Here is a 21,642-nt window from a genome sequence, read left to right on the forward strand (position 1 = left end):
AAATACGCACACAGCGGGCACCTACTCGAAGAGGCCAAGTTCCTGCCCCGGACCCCACAGCGCTGTTGTGCCGCACCTGCCTGCATCCGTCCGCGGCCACGCCAGGAGGCCGCCTTGCGCACTTGGCGTGGGGATGGGTGCACGCGCCGCATGGCAGTGCCGTCACAACGCCTCCGCAGCTCTCACGCCGGCGTGCAGGCATCGACACCCCTCGGTGCTCCGCACGCCCGTTGCGCAGCTCTCCCCTACCCGCTGGTGCACAGATGGTGCAGCACAGACACACAGCAGGTCACGTGCCGCCGTGATGCTCTATCGCGATCATGCACGCACAGATGCGCACGGGCAAGGGGCGGCGGCGCCCTTGCGTGCCGCGACAGCACCCAGCCTGCAGCAGTGGTGTCCACGCCTCACCTGCGGCGACAAAGAGAAGCACGTGTGGCCGCCCTTGCTGCGGGGTCGCTCTGCCGCCCTCATGGCACCCGACACGGCCCCCGCAACCATGGAGGACGGCTTGGTGCGACGGACCTGTGCACGTGCGCTGGCGCGACGGTGGCCCGTCGCGCGCGCCTCACATTTCAGCGTGCCGGTGGTCATTGTGTATGGAAACACAAGGACACAGGTGACAGTCTTGCCGAATCGGCAATGCCAGAGAGGCGCCGACGCCAACTGCACGGATGACGGACCCGGTCACCCGTCTCCAGCGCCCGGTCGACATTCACCGAAACTGCACGACGGATCCCACCGCCTTTGCCCCCGCGCAGGAACCTGGGCGCTGCCCGCGAGGATGAAGGCGTGCAGTCCAACCGAGTGTATCTGGCGCCGACTGCGCAGCGCGTATGTAACGATGGGACGGGAAAGGACAAGAAGAGCCTGTCTGGTGCACGGCCCGATACCATGGCAGGACGGCTCGTCCCAGACACGACCGGGATGTGGCCGTAGTGCAGTGGAGTTCGGCGGACTGTGATCGTGTATGCGTGTGCGCTTGCTCACTTGCTCGTGCTAGAGTGGCCACGTCGAAAACGAAAGAAAGCGCCTCGGAAGTGCGCTCTCCGTGTGCGCACGCAATGCCATCGCGTGCATCAGTGGTGTCCATGCCTGTCAACACGGGGAACGCGAAGGGAAAGCAGGGACGACTGCGATGGTGCTTCACTGGTTAGCCTCAGCTTTTCTTCCACTTAAGCTGAGCGTGCACCTCTTGCTCGTCTCCATCTCTCGCTGCTGACGCGTGCAGTGCCAACTGTGCACACTCCACCGGAGATGGTCACCGTAGGACCCCCACTGGTGTGGTGGGCGGTAATGTGGNCCCATCCCTGTGGTAGCTCCATGAGAAGAAGATGCAGGAAGCGCACGAGGGACAGATCGGCTGACTTGCCAGTGCGACCCAGAGAACGCACTGCGGAGATCGCGGCGTGCGTAAAATCGAGCTGGGCACGGGGAGGGAGGGCCTGGAACAGTGACAAGGCCGCCTCTGTCCAACCGCTTTCCTCGTGCAAGCATGCGCGGTCGATCACTGCCTGTTGGAGGTCGGTGAAGTTCTCGTGCTGGACGATGAGCTCCGGGCGGTGCTTCAACAAGTACCGCAGGCTATCAAGCAGATCCGCCTCCTCATCACGGTGCTGAGTGGGGTTCCGAAGGGCAGCCTCCAACACACGCAGGCATTCGTCGTCACAGTGCATGGCAGCGGCGGCCCCACCACCCCCGTGTGGCAAACTGTCGAGGATCTCGAGACTCTCCCAGGCGCCATTCTGCACGTCGTTGCCAAACTGCAGGTGGTTCACCTCGCCCGATACATCCGGCTTCCGCAGTGGCGACAGTGAGAGCGCTGGTATGGCGTCCTCTTGCCGCTGCGCCGCGGTGATATGGTGAGTCGATTCAACCACTTCAGTCATGTGCCTCATGAGCTCGCCCCACTGCTCCACCGCCGCAGACGGCGCTTCACCAGGTACGTAGGTGTGGTGTTTGCCTTCTGTGTGCGCAGCGTGCAGGCAGGCAGCCTCTCCCGACCACCACGCCGTGTCTCGCGCAAGTGCCTCTGGTGTTTCGTAGGTCTCAAGGAAGCCCTGGCATAGCACGTGCATCGCCTGCACAGTCGGCGTTTGCGCAAGTGACACAGATGGGCCGCTCTGCACCGCCAAGCGCGAGACGGCAGCCGCGGTGGACACGCCATCGAGCGCGGAGGAGCAAAGAAGCGATGTCGACGGAACGGTGCCCCCACCACCGCTGCCTTTGCAGCTACCGCTGTGACCACTCGCGGCGTGTCGAACGACTTGATCCAGGCTAGCCGAGTGAGTTGACCACGGCGGGCGATGCATCCGGCGAGTGAGGGAGGAGGCTTGTGCTCGTTCACGCTCCAACCACTATGGAGCAACCTGAAGACTGCATGTAAGGCAGCGAAAATACGTGTATAGAAGGGGGAGAAGTGCCGGCGCTTTATTCTGCGTGTACGCCGAGCTCAATATCTCGGACCAACCGTAAGCTCAACGTCAACGAAAGCAACGGACGGCACCTCTGGCAGACGTGCGGTGGAGGCGAAAGGTGCAGTGAGGCTGCCGCTCCGGGTCGGCGCGCTCGATATGTGTCACTTGCCTATACGCGGCTTCTCTATTACAGGCACACACGCCGCGTTGTCCTCGGTATCAGTACGGCGACGGTGACTCTCACCTTTCGTCGTGTGTGAAACCGCCGTGCGCATAAAATGTTTTGTGTTTTGGAAGTGCGCATGTGGAGGCAGCGATGGAGGTAGACGGTGGGAGGACGGAGGAAAAGAGAAGTGAACGAAGAAGACGCCGGCGCTCCACTGCCTGTGCCGCATCACCGCCTACTTGCCACGCAAACATACATGACATCCACAGAGAAAGCGGGTGCGAATCATGTGAGAGCTCCAGTGAAAGGATGTCCAAATACTCTTCGAAGCGGCGAAGCCGCGCAGCTCATCAGCCGGCGTGGCCGCCGCGCTTTGAAAAGTCGATCTCACCTCCTCACACGCCCAGCGACGGGCCCCGGCGAGTGCTCTGCTCTCCCGCAGACCTCGACTTCGCTCTTTTCTTCATCGTTTTCTTCTCGGAGACCCGTATGCAGAGAAGCGATGCGTCCTCGCAGCGGACAGAGCTGGTGTGGGTCACTGCACTGGCGGAGCGCTTACCCACAAGCATAAGGTGCGTGTCGATCTTCGACTGCACCACCTAAACGTCAAAAAAAAAAGAAAAAAAACTAATCAGCTACACATCACACATGAATACTCTAGTGAAAAGAGCGCAACAGACACGTACGTACAAGCACACCCATACGCAGCTTGTGCACCTCGCAGTCCAGGCGCGGGTTTGAGAGCTCATGAGAGGCGAGCGGATAAAGGGGCCCACAACCAGTCATGTCGCCTTCCTCGTCTACCTAAAAGCAATACACAACACGCACGCATGAATAAATGAAAAGCGGATAAGAAAGAGACGGCAAAGGGCAATGTCCCGCTCCCAATCCGCCAAGCAGACACCAAGACATCAGAAGTCCGCACTCAACTGTAAACACGCAAGGCGCCACCGGTTCACCTCCTCCATGTGTCTCTCCGTGGGCCGTGCTGTAGGAGAGCGGCAGCGCTTTCCTTCTCTATTGTGGCGCTCTCCTCTCCCGTTCTCTTTCGCGTACAATACGGATGCTGCCCATTTTTGTTTGCGCGCTAATCCTCACGCGGCGGAGGACTTGTTGCTCTCCGAAGCAACAAGCGGGCCACGGAATGTGTAGTTAACCTCCGGCCTTGCCTTCGACAGCGGTGAGTACTCCGATTTCGGTAGCTCCATCGTACAGGCATACTCGCCGTACATGTCCCGCAACGGGGTGGCGCTAAGGAAGTACGGGTTCTTGCGCAGCGGGTAGTCGGTGATGGTACCGTACGGCGTAGACCACGCCGGGAACCAGCAAGCAGAGAAGAGGCTGAACGTCTCGCCTGGGCGGATGCCGTAGACATGGTAGTCGAAGCGGCGGCACCACTCCCGCTTGTACGCGGTGTATTTGGCCCACAACTCTTTTTTCCGCTCCAGCCGCTCCTTCGACTCCATCACGCCAAACTTTCTACACTCGTAGTCGTTCGGCAGGAAACCGGAGAGACGAAACATGCTACGGTACCAGAAGCACATGTCGGCGAAGATGAAGGTGCCAAAGGAAACGAAGAAGCGGGTGGACGGGTGCAAGCGGGTGTGGCGCAGCGACGCCTTGGAGCGCACCCACATGCTGTAGCTGAACCCTAGGAAAGCAGCGATGCCGTGCTCGTACATGCGCACGCCGGCGGCCGTGTTAATGATAGAAGGGGTGTTTTCGATCACCGGAAATGGTGTGCCCATAATATGGCGTGTGAGGTTAAAGTTGGTGTAGTCAGCGTTCGTGATGGTCCGGTACACGTGGTCACGACGCTCAATGGAAAGAGACGTGCGCCAGAGCTGAAACGACTTCCACGCTAGTTGCTCCTGGTCGGAGAGCTCGCGTTCGGTGCTAGGGGCGTAGCGGGTGTGCTCAGTCGCCACAAAGATCGGCTTTCCGGTCACGTCTACACCTCCGGTGCCGAGTTCCGCTGCTGTCGCCATTCTACACTACTTTCCCGATCGATTGAGGCTGCGCTGCACGAACAGACACTAGCGCCTTCCTTTCTTCCTGCACTTCACGGGAGGAAGCAGCAGTCGGGGGGACGGGAGGAGAGGCGCAGGCCCACCTGTTGCTTTCAGTACTCTCAGTCGACAACGCCGCGGTTGCTGCGCAGCGTTGTTTCTAGACATAAAACGATGATGGTGTAGCGGCGCCCTGTATCTCCTCGGTGGTTGAGTGCGTCGCTGTGCTGCTAATAATGATGATCCGCCTCGACCGCTACTTCCGGTTTAACGTCGTCCTTTCCTCTTGTTGCCCTTGCGCACACGCACACACAAGAAGATCCGGGCTGAGGCACAGGACGCACCAGAGGCACACCCGCTGTCTGCTACACGCGAACGAAATAAAACCAGGTGTGCACGTGCGTGTTCCTAATGTGCTGTCGAAGGCACCCAGAGGAAGAAGGTGAGATGAGGTGTGCGCAGAGAGCATGAAGACTAATGAGGAGGTGCCACAGCATGAGTGCGCTCCACACAGATAAGCCTGGCGTCTGGCCCCTCCCACCTTTTTCGCGTGGGGGTAGGGAGGGGAGGGCCGCGAGAAGACCGAGTCGTGCACAGACGTGCACACACACGCTGGTGAGTGAGCTGATGAAGGGTTACCTGTCGCGCAGAGTGCGCACCGCACGCACTCGCCCCAGAGAGGAAGAGAAGCCGTCGTGCAGAGCTTCCAGCGCGTGCTTGGTTCTGCGCAGCAGCCTGAGGCGGCGCTGGAGCCCGGCTTCATTGCATAAGGAAGCTACTTTACTTTTTGCAGAGAGAGGGGGGGGGAGTTGCGGAAGACGAGCACGCTTCTCAGCACGAGTGGCGCCCTATCGTTCTTCTTTGGATGGGGCGTGATGTTGTCCACCAACACGCGCGTGGAGACGCACACGGAAAGCATCAAGCAAACAGTGAGAAGTACAAAGGCACCGAGGAAGCTGCCATGCGTAGTGTCCGCGTCATCGCGTCGCATCAGGCACAACAGAAAGGGAGCCCATGAAACGAGGTGTAGAGGACAGCATAAGATGACGATGACCTGCCTGAACCCCGTGTGGCGCCAAGTCGAAAAAAGAAGCCTTCTCGACTCGACAATGCACACGAGCAAGTTGNGCGGCGGCACGAGCACGAGGCCTCGCGACGGGCAAAGGGCACGCTGCTGGCGCAGATGGACGGTGTCGGGGTGGACACCGACAAGATCGTCATGGTGCTCGGCGCGACGAATCACCCGTGGGACATCGATGAAGCGATGCGCCGCCGCCTTGAAAAGCGCATCTACATACCCCTGCCCGATGCGGCGGACCGCGTGGAGCTGTTCAAGATCAACACAAAGTCTATCAAGCTGGGCAGTGATGTCGACTTTGTGAAGCTGTCCCAATTGCTAGAGGGCCGCCACTACAGCGGCGCCGACATCACGAACCTGGTGCGAGATGCGGCTATGATGACTATGCGGCGCTTCATGAAGGAGGCGGACAAGACAACGTTGAAGGAAAACGCGGCGGAGATTGGCCGGCAGGTGGCGGAGCAGCCCATCAACATGAGTGACTTTCTGGCCGCCATGAAGAAGGTCCCGAGCAGCATCAACGCCGACAACATCAAGAAGTTCGAAGCGTGGAAGAAGGAATTTGAACTGAACATTTAGAAGCCAGGGCGGTAAACGTAGGTGCACGCTTTCTTCTGCGGTCGTTTTGGTTGTGGCTCAGTGTCGCCTCACTCATCTGCTCATGTCCTCCCTCCCTCCTTCCCTTCCCTCCCCTTCCCACGCAGATACCGATGAGAGACACGGTCGAAGGTGTTGAAACGCGTCCTGCCGGGACTAGGGTGGAGGCGAAATGGGCGAGGAGGGAGGGGGAGGGCTAACGGGGACTGCAGGTGTCATGGCGGACTGGTAGAGGTGCAGATGGGTGGATGTGTATGTGTGCCTTTGCTTGGCATTCCTCCACCCTTCAATCGCTCTTCTCCCCCCCCCTCTAGCCGTCTGTCAACTTGCGTGATTCCTTGTCCTATGTATGGTGCTTTTTTTTTACCTCTGTTTTCCTGTGGCGCGTGCGCGTTTACCGGGCTAGAAGTTGAGTCTGTGTTTTCTACATGTGCGCGCTTGTGGGTTCGAGGCGCACACAACGAAAGAGGCAAGGAGCGCGCACTGGGGCGAAGGGTGCGGCCGCAGCGTGTGCTGTCTGGTGCTTCGACTTACGGCCTCTCGCAAATACTGCGTGCGTGTGCGTGGTGCCTGCACCTCTTTCCATCTCGCGCAGCAAGGATCTGCCGTGGCATGCGTTCTGCGCACGTGCCGTGCATGAGCTTTATGAGGAAGGGGACCTGCTGGCTCTGAGCCCGCACCCCCCCTCTCCCCTCTCCCCAGTGCCCACTCACTACACCACGGTATGTTCGATGACCTGAGGTTATCCTTTGACGCCTCCCTCTCCCTCTCCCTCTCATTCCATCGTACACTGATCGTCTTTGTCCTTCTGCTTCTTTCAATGCCGCTGCTGCGGTTTACCCCAAGTAAGTTGCGGTACGTGGGAGAGCCTATCTCTGCGCGTGTTCATGTGTGTCGGGCGCGTGTGTGTGTGTGCCTTGCTGAATCTACTGCGTCGCCATCCGGCACACTCACGCACCGAATCGCGCACGACCACGAGCAGAAAGGGGGCTTGTGGAGCGTCTGCTGCACACTTGCTCCTCCCTCCTATTCTTCACGTTTTTGTTTGGTTCGTTCGCCCACAGATAGAGAGCGGGGAGGTCGCTCAGAGAGGCCCTGGCCGCCATGTCTCAAGTGCCTCAGCACGACAGCTGTCGCGTTCGGCGACGCCCCCGCCTCCCATCGACGGGGCCGCAGAGCATCCGCAGCAGTACGAGACCGTCATCACGGCCGCGCACGGAGGCATCAGAAAATGCGCCGCCACTGGTGTCGCCAATCGTGTCGCCGCCTGTCACGCCGGTGGTAACGGCGGTGCGGGAGCGCTGCTCCAACACGCCGCCGCCGGTAGGGTGGCAGTACCCATCCTGCAGTCGCTGCCTCGTCTGCGGGCAGCTCGGGTGTGAATCGTGCAGCGTCAAAGTCGACCCAGCCGCCACGAAGCAGAAGCTGGAAAGCCTGCGTCTCAGCACGCCGTACGAGCGCGCAAAGCTCGCCCGCAGCGCTGATGAGCTGCGCAGCGAAGAGAGCCGTCAGCGAGCGCGGCTCGCGGCGCGGTACGAGTCGTGGCTGGAGGACCTCCGTACGGTCGAGTTGATTCGACGGCACGCTGTGCGTGTTGTAATGCACGAGGCCGCGTACCGGCAGCAGCTTTACAAGGAGGAGCTGGCGCAGCGTGCGGCGTATGTGGCTGCCGCCGATCAACACATACTCCTACTTGCTCTGCAAGCGAGCGAGGTGGCTTCTCGTCATGCGACGCTGGCGCGAGAGCGCGAGGGGTTTGCCCGGTTATCCCGTCACTACGCCTACGCAACGCAGGTGGTGCGGTTGCACCAACGCGAAGCCACGACACGTGAGGCGTTACGGTACAACGAGTCCTCGCAGTGGCATCGGCTTCAGGCGCAGGAGGTCGAGTGCCGCAGCCTCATGGGCGAGCACGCAGCCGAGCAGCACCGGTTCTGCAAGAGCTGCTGGGAGAGTCGAGAGGAGCTCTGCCGCCAGCGCGTCGCTGGGCTGGAGAGCTTGGCTGCGCTGGCCGTTGCCCACCGTGAGATGCTCTACCAACACGCTCAGCAGCGGTGCATGCTGCTGGCGTCAGCCGAGCAGGGCAAGCGTGATGTTCTAGCCGAGGAGGCCGCCACTCGCATGCGACTTCGTGAAGAAATGGTGGAAGAGGCGGACTACATTGAAGAGCGCCACCGCATCTTCGCGCGCCAACGAGCCACCCTCTGCAAATCCGAGGCGTTGCAGCGGCAGGGTATCCGCGAAGCAGCGGAGCGCAGCTACCACACCCTTTTTCTTGACATGAGGGCGGACGAAGACGTCATCTACGCCGCCGAGGTGGAGCGAGCCGATCGTCGTCACTCTCACCTCCTCCTCGCGGTTGAGACTCTTTGCAACATCCAGCGTGACGAGGACGCCGCTTTCACTGCCCTGATGATCAGGGAGCGTGACGAGGCCGCCGGCCGCCGAGTGTGGATGGCGCAGAAGGCCGAGGCGAGGGCGGCACTATGGCACCGCTGCGTGCGCGAGAAGGAGTCTGTTCTCGGCGCTGAGGAGTCTCTCGCCCGCGAGGTGTTGCGCAAGGCTGCCGCGAGTGCGGAGGTTGCCGTGGCAGAGGAGATTGCCGCGAAGGCGCGTGCGCGGGCCGAGTTTTGCGCCTGCGCCGAGAGCGCTGTTGAGACGCTCGCGAGGGAGGAGCGTTGTGCCCGCGTTCGCTTGCTGTCACAAATGGCGGCGGATGCAGAGTTAGTGTTGCGCTGGTGTGAAACGAAGCGTCTCGAAAGATTGGCCTTTGCTGATAGCGAGGCACCTCTTCGCAGCGTCATCTGCCGGCAAGAGCAGGACGACTGGCAGCAGCTCTGCATCGCCTTCGCTCGCACATGCAAAGCAGTTGAGGAGCGGGCTGCGCTGGAGTACCAGGCTCGCGCCAAGGCAGCGCGCAGCGCTCTTGACGCCATCGAGCAGGTTGCCTGGGAGGAGGCGCAGGAATGGAAATACTTGTGCACTGAGGAAACGGAGCAGCGCTGCCGCGCAATCGACGCCTTCCACTACCGCTGCCAAGTGGAACTCCTGTACGAGGAGACGCAGCGACGTGCGTTCCTCGCTCGCGATGAGCTCTCGGGCAGGGCAGCGGTGCGCGCAAAGACGGCACTCTTTGCACGCTACGCAGCAGAGGCGGCCGTCGCCTCCCTCCAAACGCGGCTGTGCGAGGTGATGGCATCGGAGGATAGCGCGCGTGCCTGCCTCTACGAGCACGTCGGTGAGTGGTACGACTGGGTAGCGCGCCAGCAGCGTGAAGAGGAGCTGCGTCTTATCGAAGTACTGGAGCAGCGCATTCAGGAGGAGCTGCGGTCTCGTCAGGAGTACATGCAAGAGGACGAGCGCTTGTACGACCCCGCTGAGTCTCTCGTGTTTGCGCGCGGCGGCGCCGAGGACGAGGGTCAGAGAGCAGGGGGTGCGGCGGCGGCAGGCCTGAAGCCGGGGCACACTCACGACCTGCGTGGCGAGCTCGTGCTGCAAACCTTGGGCAACCCGGTCTGCGCTGCCCCCCTCTCAGCCGCTGCTGTGGACTTCCTTGTCGCTGTCATCGACCGCGCCGGGCGTCGCCGCGACGCCGCTCAAGAGCACTTTGCCGTGGCGGAGCGCAACGCCAGGGAGGCCTCCAAGAAGGTCCTGCAGCATGAGCGCCTGTATGCGGCCGAGAAGGAGAAGGAGGAGATGTACCAGCTGTCCTCCTGCCGCGAGACAGAGGAGCGTGAGCGGCGCATGCATCAGGAGACACTGGACAAAACGCGCAGTCAACAGGCGATTGCCGCGGAGAAACGCCGTCTTGCGGAGGTACAGGCGGAGCTGCTGCAGGAGCAGAAGAAGCTGGATGCGCTCAAGGGGAGCATCAACAAGCAGTACAACCGATGACCGCGTGCCTCTCAGTTGCGCTTCTTCTCTCGCGACGTCGTGCCACGTATATGCGTCCGCTTTGTGCGGGTTTTCTCGGCTGCTTCTGCCGCCGTGTGTGCGGTGATACTGCCGTGATGGGTGTGATGTTGCTCAGAATAGCGTCGTCGCCATAGACGTTGTGCTTTTCGCTTGTTGTGGTTCTGCCCTTCGTGGCTTTCTTTCTTTTCAGATCGCGCGCGTGAGCCCGTCTCTTCCCTCTCTTCCTCCCCCCTCCCTCTGCCGGCGCTGCCTTCCTCGATTCCACATTGCTTTATGCCTTCTTGCTAACGCCTCCTTCACGATGAGTAGTACGTTGGCACTGCAGGGCGCGGGTGGATGTGCAAGAGGGGGTGTGGGGACGGAAGGGCCACAGAGCGCTGCACGAGACCCGACACACGGGCGAGCACGCTGCCTTTGTCAGCGCAATTTTTTTTGTTGTTGTTCTAGATACCTTAGATGCCCTCTTCGTTCTAGTCTTCCTCCTCTGGTCGACCCCTCCACCCCAGCGCCTCCCCGCAAACTTGCACTCTGTTTCTCTGTCTCGCGCGCGCTGACTCAGCACGATGCCAGCGGTTCCTTTGGGTCTTTGGCGTGCCCTCTCTCTCTGTCCAATGCAGTCTAGTGCTACGTCGTCTCTGTGGCACTCGTAAAGAGGGATTCCTTCCCTTCCTTCCGCTCAGCACTTGGGGACCAGAGGATGGCTGTAGCCGCAGCAGCTCTTGTATTTCCTTTGGTTCTCCCTCACCTCCCGACATCCTCGCGCCTACTGCCACTTGCTCTCATTCCCTCTCCCTTGCTCGCTTTTTGCAACCACAGTGTCCAGAACTCCGACAAACACGTCACAGCACCTCCTCTTGCGTTGCCACCCACTCTCTCACACACACCTGCACGCACACAATCGTGGGCGTGCACGCATCTATCTGGGTGCTTTCGCCGTTCCCTGCCTGCTCATCCCTTCGCCTTCTTCTAACGACTTTACACAATCTTCACCCCATCCTCTCCCTCACCCCCTCTTCCTTTCTGTGTCTATCGCTACGGGTTGTAGTGACGCATCGCTCGCCTCCGCACACAACCCCGCAAACACCGCAGCAGCGCTCCTGGCTCCACACTTTCCCTCTGCTGCTTTTCCTTTTGTTTCTGCCGTCCTCGTGCTCTTCACGCCAGGCCACTCATCCTCTCCATAATAACGGGCTCTGAGGGAAAGCACCGGGTCCTTTACGCCCCTCCCTTTCACCTTTCGGGTCTCTCTCTTTCTCTTACTCCGCACTTCTCCGGCCCCCATCACCGACGCCGTCGCTCCTCGTCTGCACGCCTCCTGCTTTGCTCGTCTTGTTGTCCCCTATATATGTCTCGACGCGCAGCAAGATGCCGGTCGGCAACGCTACCCCCGCCCCTCCCTCACGCGCGAACCACGCTGGTGTGTGTGTGTGGCTGTGTCTTCCACCTTCTCTTCCCTGTTAGTCTATTCTGCCTTTCCGTTTGGTAACCTCTCCCTCTTCTCTTCTCGCACGTCTCTGCACCCCCACCCGCTCATGACGTGCGGGGGTGGGGAGGGGCCACTTCAGCGTGGCATCTCAGGACACAGGGGGGGCGCTCGCTCTCTCTCTCTCTGTGTGCGGAGGAGCGAAGCAGCCCCCCACCGCCCACCCTCTTCGCTATCCCTGCCAATGCGAGGCCACTTCTGGTGGTGGCAAGCTCAAACGCGCCCTCATGATGTGTCGGAGGCGCCAGAGCGATGCGTCGCTGCTGACGCCGGCGGCCAGGTCCCGGAGTGGGGCGGTGTCGGTGCGACCTGCGACCGTGAACACGTCTGTGCCGCCCACATCGATGGGCAAAGCGCCAGCGGGAGTCGAGCGAATCCCACCCAACCCTCACACCGCCCACTGCGGGGGGGGGCCGGGGTGTCGCCCCGCGAGGGGTGCACCGCAGGGGTGGCGGCCGGCATAATGGGCCGGCTGTGAGGCGGCCTGCACAGCGGCGGGGGTAGTGCGTAGAGTGCGAGCGGCGGGTGCCGGGTGGAGAGAAGCTTGGCTCATGCCGTACGGCAGAGAACGAACACGTTGGAAAAACAAAATGTGTAGTTTTTCCGGCATCGGCCTCCCTCCTCCTCTTCATTTTTTCTTTGCCTTTTAGCGGGTGTTGTGAGGGTCCTCGTCCGGTCATCAGGATCCACCAGACCTGAGTGAATCCATCCCGCACGCTTCTGCTCGTCCCTACTGGACAGTGTGGCTAACCCGCCCTCTCTCTCTGCGTTCATCTCTTACGCTTTTACTAATTTACGAAAGGGTTGGGGAGAAGGCGAGGTGCGCTATCTTCCCCCCTCCCTTCCCCACAACCAGCTTTCTGCGTTCCCCCACCCCACCCACCCACAGAGCTACTTACATGCCGCTAGGCAGTCAAACAGAATGCGCCGTGCGCGTGCATATCGCCGGTTCGCCGTCTCTCGATCGCGCTCGGTCCCTTTCTCTCTTCCTCCCTCTCTCTCTCCCTCCCTCCCTCCCTCGCTCTCTCTCTTCCCCTACATACACAGGGCTAGTGTTTTCTCGTGTTCTTCGTCATTCCCTGTTTGCCTTATTTCGGTGTTATTTTTCTTTTGCCTTTAACATCTGGACGGGACCGCTTCGCTTGCTTCTTCTCCCTCCCGCCCGCCCATCTCTCTCTATACTCTGCAACAACACCGCTTGCTTACCTATCTTCCATCTCTTTTTGTGCGGTTGTGTTCCCCCGCCATGCTTCTCTTTATTTTCCCATCTTCTTCCTGCAATACACCGGAGAGGTGCAGAGCCGAAAAAGACAATCAGCAGCGCGTCATCTCTTTCAGCTCGGTGCTGCGTGGTATTGCGCTCTCGCTCTATGTTTTGTGTTTCCTTTCGAGCACTGAACTTCTCCACCCACGCCACCCACCCCTCTTTTCTTGCATGCACATATACGCACACACACACATGCAGAACCCATACATGCAAGAGAAAAAGAAACATGCAGGCCTTCACTGGACAGATGGCGAAGTACGGCTAGTCGTTTCTTTCTTTTCCGGCGTTTCTCGTTGTCTGCACTCACGTTCTTTCGTGTGTGTGCGCGCGCCAAAGAGGCGGTCGCACAAGACGGTGGGGGAGAGAGAGACAGCGGCAGTACTGCAGAGGACTCCGCACGTATTCTTGTCTGCGTACGATCCCTGCGTGAGTGGCATCAGAGTGAACTTGGTGCTGAGCGCCGTGCGCACGCACTATCTGCCCCTTCCCATCCCCCTTTCCCCGCACCCACCTACTGCTCGCCACTCTCCTTCTCTTGCAGCCGTTTTCTTGAAGTACCTGTCTTTGGCTGTTGGGCCTTTTTGTCTCGCTCGCTCACACCTCTCCTCTTCACATGCGCATACAATCTTTTTTTTTTCTAAGTCTTACTGTGCTTCGGCGTCTCTTAATTATTTTTCGTTCTCCTTTTCCGTGCATGACGCATCTGCCGTCTTCTTTGGCCCGCTACCTCCCTCTTCCCTCCTCCCTCTCGCCTTTTCTTTTGTGTCGTCGTTTCGGCGGCAGCGAAGGGGGGAGACGATGGGTTAAGCACCGTGCACCGGCACAGTTGTGTCGGCGTGTGTGTGTGTGTGTGCGTGCGTGCGGGCCTGTCGTACAAAGATGGAAACGGATGAGCTCAGCGTTGCCAGGAATCACCCTCGCTTCGTTTCGTCACCCTTCAAACTTACATGAAGTCAGGCGCGCTAAGACACACACGCACGCACATGCGCGAGCAGCATGAACATACAGCCAAGAAAGAGTTGCCCGGAAGAGCAGTACGACAGTAACGCAACCAGAGCAGAAGTTTGTTTGTTTTTTATTATTTCCTCACATCACCCTCCCCCATTTTCTCTCCTCATCGTTCATATTTTATGCTCAATGTGTTCACCCTCCCCCTTTTCCGTCTCCATCTTTTTATTCTGTTGGTGTTTTTACGTTCTCTTGTGTTTCCTGCGTTATCTATAGTGCTCCTCCTCTTTTTTAACGTCTTGCATGCTGATCCTCCTACTCCCCTCTTCCATTACCACTCGCCCACTGTTTGCCTCTCTCGTACACCTCTTTCCACGAGTCTCCTCCTCTCTGCACTCTATGCTTGTTATTTCTGCTGTTCTTGTGTATGCATATGTGTATGTATGTATTGTGTTTATGCGAGACGGGCCTCCCTCCCCTCCCTCATTACCCCATCCCACATATTTTGCATCCTTTTCCCTCTCCGACACTCACTCGCTCTCTTCGTTTCTCTTTTTTTCTTATTTTCTTGTGTTCTGTGGTGATTGTGTTCGTGTTCTCGTTTCCCCCTCCCCTTTCCACCCTTCGTCCTTGTCTGCATGTGCCTGTGGCTGTGCGATTTCTCTTTCCGCTCCGTTCCTCCTCTCTCTATTTCTGGGGCTCGTTATTCCCACCTCCCTCCTCTCTCTCTAACCCCCCCCGGTGTCTCTCTCCCTCTCGTCTTCGCTGTTTTACACATTTTTGCTATTTGCCTTTTCCTCTCCTTCATCCTTCCTCTACTCCCTCCCCTCCCCACTCTCTACCCCCCCCCCCAAACCTCCCTGTCCCCTACCTTTCACCTCGTTCTTGCTTTCATGTGTTTACCCCCACAAGCACTACATCTCTGCCGCTCCCCTCTCCCCTCTTCTCTCCGGTAAGTTTGTGTGTACGTGCGTGTGCACTGCTGCGTTCTTTACCTCTCCCTCCCCTCACCCCCGGGTCGTCTTCCACAGACTTTGGTCTTCTTCCTCGCATTTGTATTGGCGTCTCGTACCTCCCGCTGAGTTGTTTTCCTTCGTCTCTTCCTCCTACGCTCTAACAGTCACTCATTGAGTTGTTTTCTTCGCTTCCTGTCTGTTTCTTCCCCTGTTTTCGTCTGCGTGTCTGTTAGGGTGCTTTTGTGCGTGCGTATGCGTGTGTGTGTGCGTGTGCATGTGTGTCCCTTCCGCGTGGGCGCGTGCGGACCGTTCGTGCCCATCTCGAATTTGGGTGGATGCCCGTTCGCCGTCCACGCGGGTACGGCGTGCGTGCGTGCGTGCGTTTTTGTGTTTGTTAGTCTGCGTGTTTTCGTTGAAGTCGTAATTACTTCACAGGCGACGTATGCTTGGTAATGATGAGGCGCGGTAAGAGCAGCAGTTGAAACCAAAAAGAAAAACAACAACAAAGACGAGGGAAAGCCGACCGAGTTAATGGCAAGATGGATGCGCACGTCGAGCAGGTTCGGAGTCTGCGCTGCGTTATTCACTCGAGTCGTGGAGCGATCAGAAACTGTTAACGGAGAACCTCAGCGCGGATGGGCATGGCGGGGAGCAGGAACCTGGAGGCGGACGTCATGCTCTGCGTTAATGCGTAGGAACGATATGCGTGTCCCTTTCGATTCCCTCATCTTCTTCACTTGAGCCTACCGCGTGCACCTCTCTTCTTTGACCAGTCGCACACATGTCTCCGTGTGCATGCTTCCGGCTGTCACTACTTCGTCCCCCTGCCCCCCCTCTTTTCCCCTTCCCCACCGGAGACACAGACGCAGCAGGCACGGCACAGAAAGAGTTGCTCCTCGTCCAACACCGGATCACGTCTTCCATCGTGCGTTTTTGTCGGCCGGTTTGGGGCCGCTTATTCCGTCCATCTCTCCTCCTCGTTTCCGCGCAGCTTTGCGTGTGCGCGGCACCATGCAAGCATCTGTCGCGAGCGAGATCGTCAAGGCCGTCCATAAGGCCCGCAACTGCGCCCTCTACTGCGACTACAAAACCGCCCTTCAGTACTACAGCAGCATTCGAAATGAGATCAACTTGCACACCCGAAGCATCGACGACGTTCTCTGTAGCCAGTGGATGAGTCTGCTAGGGGAACTGGAGAGCGAGGCGCAGATCATCCGCGATACGCAGGCGGAGTTGCACTTGTTCATTGACCCTAACGCTGCCAAGCGGCGCGAGCCGCCTGACTGCGATGAGAATCGCAGCAGTAGCAGCGCCGAGAAAGCTGTCGTGCCGAGGACGGGGACCAAAAAGAAGCCACGAATCGGAGCCTCGCTCGCGAACAGCGGCGGGTCCAACATCAGCGTACAGAACGCGAAGCTCTACGGCGACAAGGACCGCTTCGGCCCGGCAGAGGGCCCGCAGATCCCACCAGCTACGCGTCAGCCAGCGCGCAGCGCGGCCTCCTCCTACGCAGCGGTGTCGCCACCCTTCTCGAGCAGCGGGGTCGGCGTTGGTAGACCCGTGGCTGCGGCGCCCGGTGTTGGCTTCCGTCAAGGTGCTGGCGCGTCGAGTGGTACGGGGGCCGCTGCAAGGGGGAGAGTGAAGGGTAAGAGTGCAGCGACCCGCTTTGCCGGCCGGGCTGGGGAGGAGGAACTTGTTCAGCTCATCGAGGCCGACATGCACGTCGGCAAGCTGCCGGTCACGTGGGATGATATCGCGGGCCTCGAGGAGGCGAAGCGACTGCTGGAGGAAGCGGTGGTGTACCCGGTGCTCATGCCCGATTACTACCAAGGCATCCGCCGGCCGTGGAAAGGCGTGCTCATGTACGGTCCGCCGGGCACCGGCAAGACAATGCTTGCCAAGGCGGTCGCCTCAGAGTGCAACACCACATTCTTCAATATATCCCCCGCGACGCTCACGAGCAAGTGGCGCGGCGATAGCGAGAAGCTTATCCGGGTGCTTTTCGAGATGGCGCGCCACTACGCCCCGAGCACGATCTTCATCGACGAGATCGACTCCCTGTGCGGGCAGCGAGGCGGCGGCAACGAGCACGAGGCCTCGCGACGGGCAAAGGGCACGCTGCTGGCGCAGATGGACGGTGTCGGGGTGGACACCGACAAGATCGTCATGGTGCTCGGCGCGACGAATCACCCGTGGGACATCGATGAAGCGATGCGCCGCCGCCTTGAAAAGCGCATCTACATACCCCTGCCCGATGCGGCGGACCGCGTGGAGCTGTTCAAGATCAACACAAAGTCTATCAAGCTGGGCAGTGATGTCGACTTTGTGAAGCTGTCCCAATTGCTAGAGGGCCGCCACTACAGCGGCGCCGACATCACGAACCTGGTGCGAGATGCGGCTATGATGACTATGCGGCGCTTCATGAAGGAGGCGGACAAGACAACGTTGAAGGAAAACGCGGCGGAGATTGGCCGGCAGGTGGCGGAGCAGCCCATCAACATGAGTGACTTTCTGGCCGCCATGAAGAAGGTCCCGAGCAGCATCAACGCCGACAACATCAAGAAGTTCGAAGCGTGGAAGAAGGAATTTGAACTGAACATTTAGAAGCCAGGGCGGTAAACGTAGGTGCACGCTTTCTTCTGCGGTCGTTTTGTTGGTGGCTCAGTGTCGCCTCACTCATCTGCTCATGTCCTCACTGCCTCCTTCCCTTCCCTCCCCTTCCCACGCAGATACCGATGAGAGACACGGTCGAAGGTGTTGAAACGCGTCCTGCCGGGACTAGGGTGGAGGCGAAATGGGCGAGGAGGGAGGGGGAGGGCTAACGGGGACTGCAGGTGTCATGGCGGACTGGTAGAGGTGCAGATGGGTGGATGTGTATGTGTGCCTTTGCTTGGCATTCCTCCACCCTTCAATCGCTCTTCTCCCCCCCCCTCTAGCCGTCTGTCAACTTGCGTGATTCCTTGTCCTATGTATGGTGCTTTTTTTTTACCTCTGTTTTCCTGTGGCGCGTGCGCGTTTACCGGGCTAGAAGTTGAGTCTGTGTTTTCTACATGTGCGCGCTTGTGGGTTCGAGGCGCACACAACGAAAGAGGCAAGGAGCGCGCACTGGGGCGAAGGGTGCGGCCGCAGCGTGTGCTGTCTGGTGCTTCGACTTACGGCCTCTCGCAAATACTGCGTGCGTGTGCGTGGTGCCTGCACCTCTTTCCATCTCGCGCAGCAAGGATCTGCCGTGGCATGCGTTCTGCGCACGTGCCGTGCATGAGCTTTATGAGGAAGGGGACCTGCTGGCTCTGAGCCCGCACCCCCCCTCTCCCCTCTCCCCAGTGCCCACTCACTACACCACGGTATGTTCGATGACCTGAGGTTATCCTTTGACGCCTCCCTCTCCCTCTCCCTCTCATTCCATCGTACACTGATCGTCTTTGTCCTTCTGCTTCTTTCAATGCCGCTGCTGCGGTTTACCCCAAGTAAGTTGCGGTACGTGGGAGAGCCTATCTCTGCGCGTGTTCATGTGTGTCGGGCGCGTGTGTGTGTGTGCCTTGCTGAATCTACTGCGTCGCCATCCGGCACACTCACGCACCGAATCGCGCACGACCACGAGCAGAAAGGGGGCTTGTGGAGCGTCTGCTGCACACTTGCTCCTCCCTCCTATTCTTCACGTTTTTGTTTGGTTCGTTCGCCCACAGATAGAGAGCGGGGAGGTCGCTCAGAGAGGCCCTGCCGCCAAGTCTCAACAGCCTCACCACTACAGCTGTCGCGTTCGGCGAAGCCTCCGCCTACCATCGCGGGCTTGTACGAAGTGGGTGCTCATGCTCTATGCCGCTGTGTTGGCTCTTTGTCGCCGGCAGACAAGGAAGCCACCTTCGAGGTGACCTCGAAGGTGGTGCTCGGCTGGGCGCCAACGGTGACGTCGCCGGCGCACGACGCTCAGTTCGTCTTTGCCCTGCGCCTTTTGGCAACGTTGCTCATAGGCACCGGCGAGAAGGCGCTCTGCTGCAGCCCGTACGCATGGAAGCTCGTGGACGGCCCGCTCTTTGCCCAATCTCGCGCGTTGCTGCTAACTCGCAAGGAAAGACGGTCGTCAGCGCACTCGCTGTTCCGCGCTCTCACCGTCGACGTCTCAGACGTTGTACGCGAGTGCTGGACGCGGCTGCTTCAGGCGCAAGCCCCGAAGCTGCCGATCACCCTCACAGCTGTCGTAAATGACGTGTGCGGCGGCGGAAGCGCTTTTCGCTGGACTGAGCTGGTTTGGGTGTCGACCACGCTAGCCGGGTGGACCGCGCTCCAGCCGTACATGCGGACCGTCAAAGAGGACGTCACCGACCCGCCGGCACGCTGGACGGAGCTGCTGAACGCGATTGTCGAAGTTGGTGGGGGCGCTTTCGACGCGACGTCGGAGATGTGGGCCGTCTCGACCACGTCGATCAGCCCATCCACGAAGAAAAAGTCGCGCCCGCCTGGTTGTCTGCGCTCCCTCACCCCGCACAGCGTGGCACTGCTGCTCCGCTGGTCTACATGCGCGGTGGCTCGCGATGGCCTGGCTGAGGCCGCGCGTGCTGCTTCGCTTGCCTTTCTTCGAGGCGGCCCGAGCGCAGAGAGTCGGCGCCTGCGATGGCCGCTTCTCTTGCCCGTGGAGGCGTATCCGCAAGTCGGCTGGTCGGACTTGTCTTTTGGCGAAGACGCGTTCGGTGTTGCCCGTGCCGCCCGCGCCGGCGCCTGCTACCAGTCCATCCACCTTCTCCTTGGATCGACCGCCTTGCCCGCCGACGACGGCGGTGGTGGAAGTGACCCAAGTCGAGAGCTGCTGGAAGAGATTTGGGGGCAACTCGCGGACCTGTGGCTTGCGCCGGCGCAGCTCACTCCAGACTCGGCCGGCAGCGCCGCTTCGGCCGCCGTGCCGACAAACCGCCCGCCCTTCGGCGAAGATTCCCTTCTAACGTTGCTTTCCGCCATGGCCCTTTGTGTGCTCGTGCGGCCGTCTGCGGAGTTCCGGGCGTGGTTCGACCCAGCCGTCGCACAGCAGCGCATGCTTCAGCTGCGCCGGCTGTGTGAGGAGCGCCGCGGGGTGGACCCGATATACTTTATGGTGCGCTTTGTGACTTCCGGCAAGGGTCGAAAACGGCTGCCAGCGATTTTACTGGACGGCTTCGAGGCGGAGCTGACGGTCGACACGGTGTGTGACGTAGACAGCTTCACCGAGGGCGATGCTCTGCCGACGGGCGACATCGCCTCCTCCGCGACAGAGGAGGAGGCGCAGCAGCTGCAGGCGATGATCCGCCGCTTGTCGTCGAGCTACAGTGCGCCCCCATCCGAGGCACAGGCTCCTGTCGCGTCGCCGCCGCCCCACTCCAAGGCGCTGGCGGCGGTCGCCAGAAGCCTGCTGGCGAACCGGACAGCGCTTCGAGTCACACGTCACGACGTAGAGCAGTGTCTGGCACGACGCAGCGCCGAAGAGTGGGCATCGTATGCCAACACTGAGGCTCGCGTGTTGGCGGTGTGCGCGCAACTGGAACAGCAGCACTCTGCAAGCACCGCGCTGCTGTCCAGCGCTCAGGTGGACGTGGTGTTTCTCGTGTCGCTGTGCCTGCGCAGCTGGTTAGGCCTCCCGACGACACACAGCACGCCTGCGCGGCGCAAGCTCTACTGGACAGCTCTGCAGTGCTTCAGCGAGCACGGCATTGCTGCTTATGATGCATTGGTGGCGCGCAGCATCGCCTTGCATGTGGAGCGGGCACTGCGGGAGAGTGCTGCCGTCGTGAAGGACGCCGTCTTGTTTCCCGTTTCGCGCTCAGTGCCACTGCCCTCCGCTCTCTTCGCGCACTTGCTGGTGCGACCCTTTGCGCTGGCGATGAACTGAACGGCCATCGTGCCTGGAGGTAAAGTGCGACGGGGCGCGGTGGTGGGGGTGCCACAGGTGCGGCTGCTCTCCACTCTGCACTTGCACGCGTGGCAGAGGAGAAAGGATTAAGATTCGAAAAATGAGTGGTGCGCGGTGGCCAGTCGACACTGGGACGGCAATGAGAAAGGCGCTTTCCACCTTTTCATGTACACTTCGCAGCTGACACAGCTCTTTTCCAGTACGAGAAACAGCGAAGCCGCGATTATAACTGCTGTGGAGCATTTATGTGATGTGCGGGACTTTGGTGATGTTGCGCCCACCGCCGCCTTTTGTTCGTTCTCGAAACCCTCAAACGCCTTTTTCGGTGTTCAGTGTGCATCCGTTTGCGTAGGAAAGAAGAGGAACGAGGGAGCTGCGCCGTTGATGCTTTGCGGGGTCGTCGCACACCATGGTTGCGCACAGGCATTCGCGGTGGCACCACTTCCTCTCTGGTACTCCCCCCCTCTCTCTGCAACTGCCCTCATCGTTTCTTTCGTTTTGCCCATGACTAAACACCGATCTCTCTCTCCCGCTCGCTCACCTGCTCTCCTCCTCTTCCGTGCTGCCTCTACGGCCCGTCTCTCTTCAGTCCACCTTTCACATTGCGCGTGCTGTAGCGTGTGTGCTGGTCCGCACGCTCTCTCTCTTTCCAGATTGTTGTTGCGTGCACACACACCGGCGTCAGCTCGTTGCCCCATCGTAACTTATCGGTCGTTCTTTCGTCGGTTGCCCTCCACCCATACGTCTTCCGTGCCACCGCACCGGCCTGTAGACCAAACAACAAGATATACCGGACGCGCAGCTGGTGAAGAGACTCACGCAGTCCTAGCCACCGCTTCTCAGAGCGCATGCGTACACATCCGCGCAGATAGAGAGAACCGACTTGTTGCCTCACCAACCTGTCTTGCACACACGCGAGCCAAATCGG

At 59.9% G+C, this 21,642-nt stretch overlaps 5 protein-coding genes across 5 annotated transcripts; 3 read left to right on the forward strand and 2 right to left on the reverse strand.

Annotated features, from left to right (window-relative positions):
• Positions 1-1,304: 1,304 nt before the first annotated feature.
• LINJ_28_0360 (conserved hypothetical protein) lies at positions 1,305-2,078 on the reverse strand (the record flags this gene model as incomplete). Its single annotated transcript, XM_003392618.1, has 1 exon — positions 1,305-2,078. A coding segment is annotated over one exon (774 nt), but the record flags the coding sequence as incomplete, so codon positions are not given.
• A 1,599-nt stretch (positions 2,079-3,677) lies between these two features.
• Positions 3,678-4,571, reverse strand: LINJ_28_0370 (conserved hypothetical protein; the record flags this gene model as incomplete). Its single annotated transcript, XM_001470034.1, has 1 exon — positions 3,678-4,571. One exon carries the CDS (start codon positions 4,569-4,571, stop codon positions 3,678-3,680), a length of 894 nt encoding a protein of 297 aa, XP_001470071.1.
• Positions 4,572-7,371: 2,800 nt separating this feature from the next.
• On the forward strand, positions 7,372-10,161 carry LINJ_28_0380 (conserved hypothetical protein; the record flags this gene model as incomplete). The annotated part of the gene is made up of 1 exon (XM_001470046.1): positions 7,372-10,161. One exon carries the CDS (start codon positions 7,372-7,374, stop codon positions 10,159-10,161), a length of 2,790 nt encoding a protein of 929 aa, XP_001470083.1.
• A 5,470-nt stretch (positions 10,162-15,631) lies between these two features.
• On the forward strand, positions 15,632-17,440 carry LINJ_28_0390 (putative katanin; the record flags this gene model as incomplete). The annotated part of the gene is made up of 1 exon (XM_001470045.1): positions 15,632-17,440. The coding sequence occupies one exon, from the start codon at positions 15,632-15,634 to the stop codon at positions 17,438-17,440; it is 1,809 nt and encodes a 602-aa protein (XP_001470082.1).
• A 1,690-nt stretch (positions 17,441-19,130) lies between these two features.
• Positions 19,131-20,693, forward strand: LINJ_28_0400 (conserved hypothetical protein; the record flags this gene model as incomplete). Its single annotated transcript, XM_001470035.1, has 1 exon — positions 19,131-20,693. The coding sequence occupies one exon, from the start codon at positions 19,131-19,133 to the stop codon at positions 20,691-20,693; it is 1,563 nt and encodes a 520-aa protein (XP_001470072.1).
• Positions 20,694-21,642: the final 949 nt, after the last annotated feature.

The sequence above is a fragment of the Leishmania infantum genome, chromosome 28, assembly GCF_000002875.2.
Source record: "Leishmania infantum JPCM5 genome chromosome 28".
NCBI classification, from domain to species: Eukaryota; Euglenozoa; class Kinetoplastea; order Trypanosomatida; family Trypanosomatidae; genus Leishmania; species Leishmania infantum.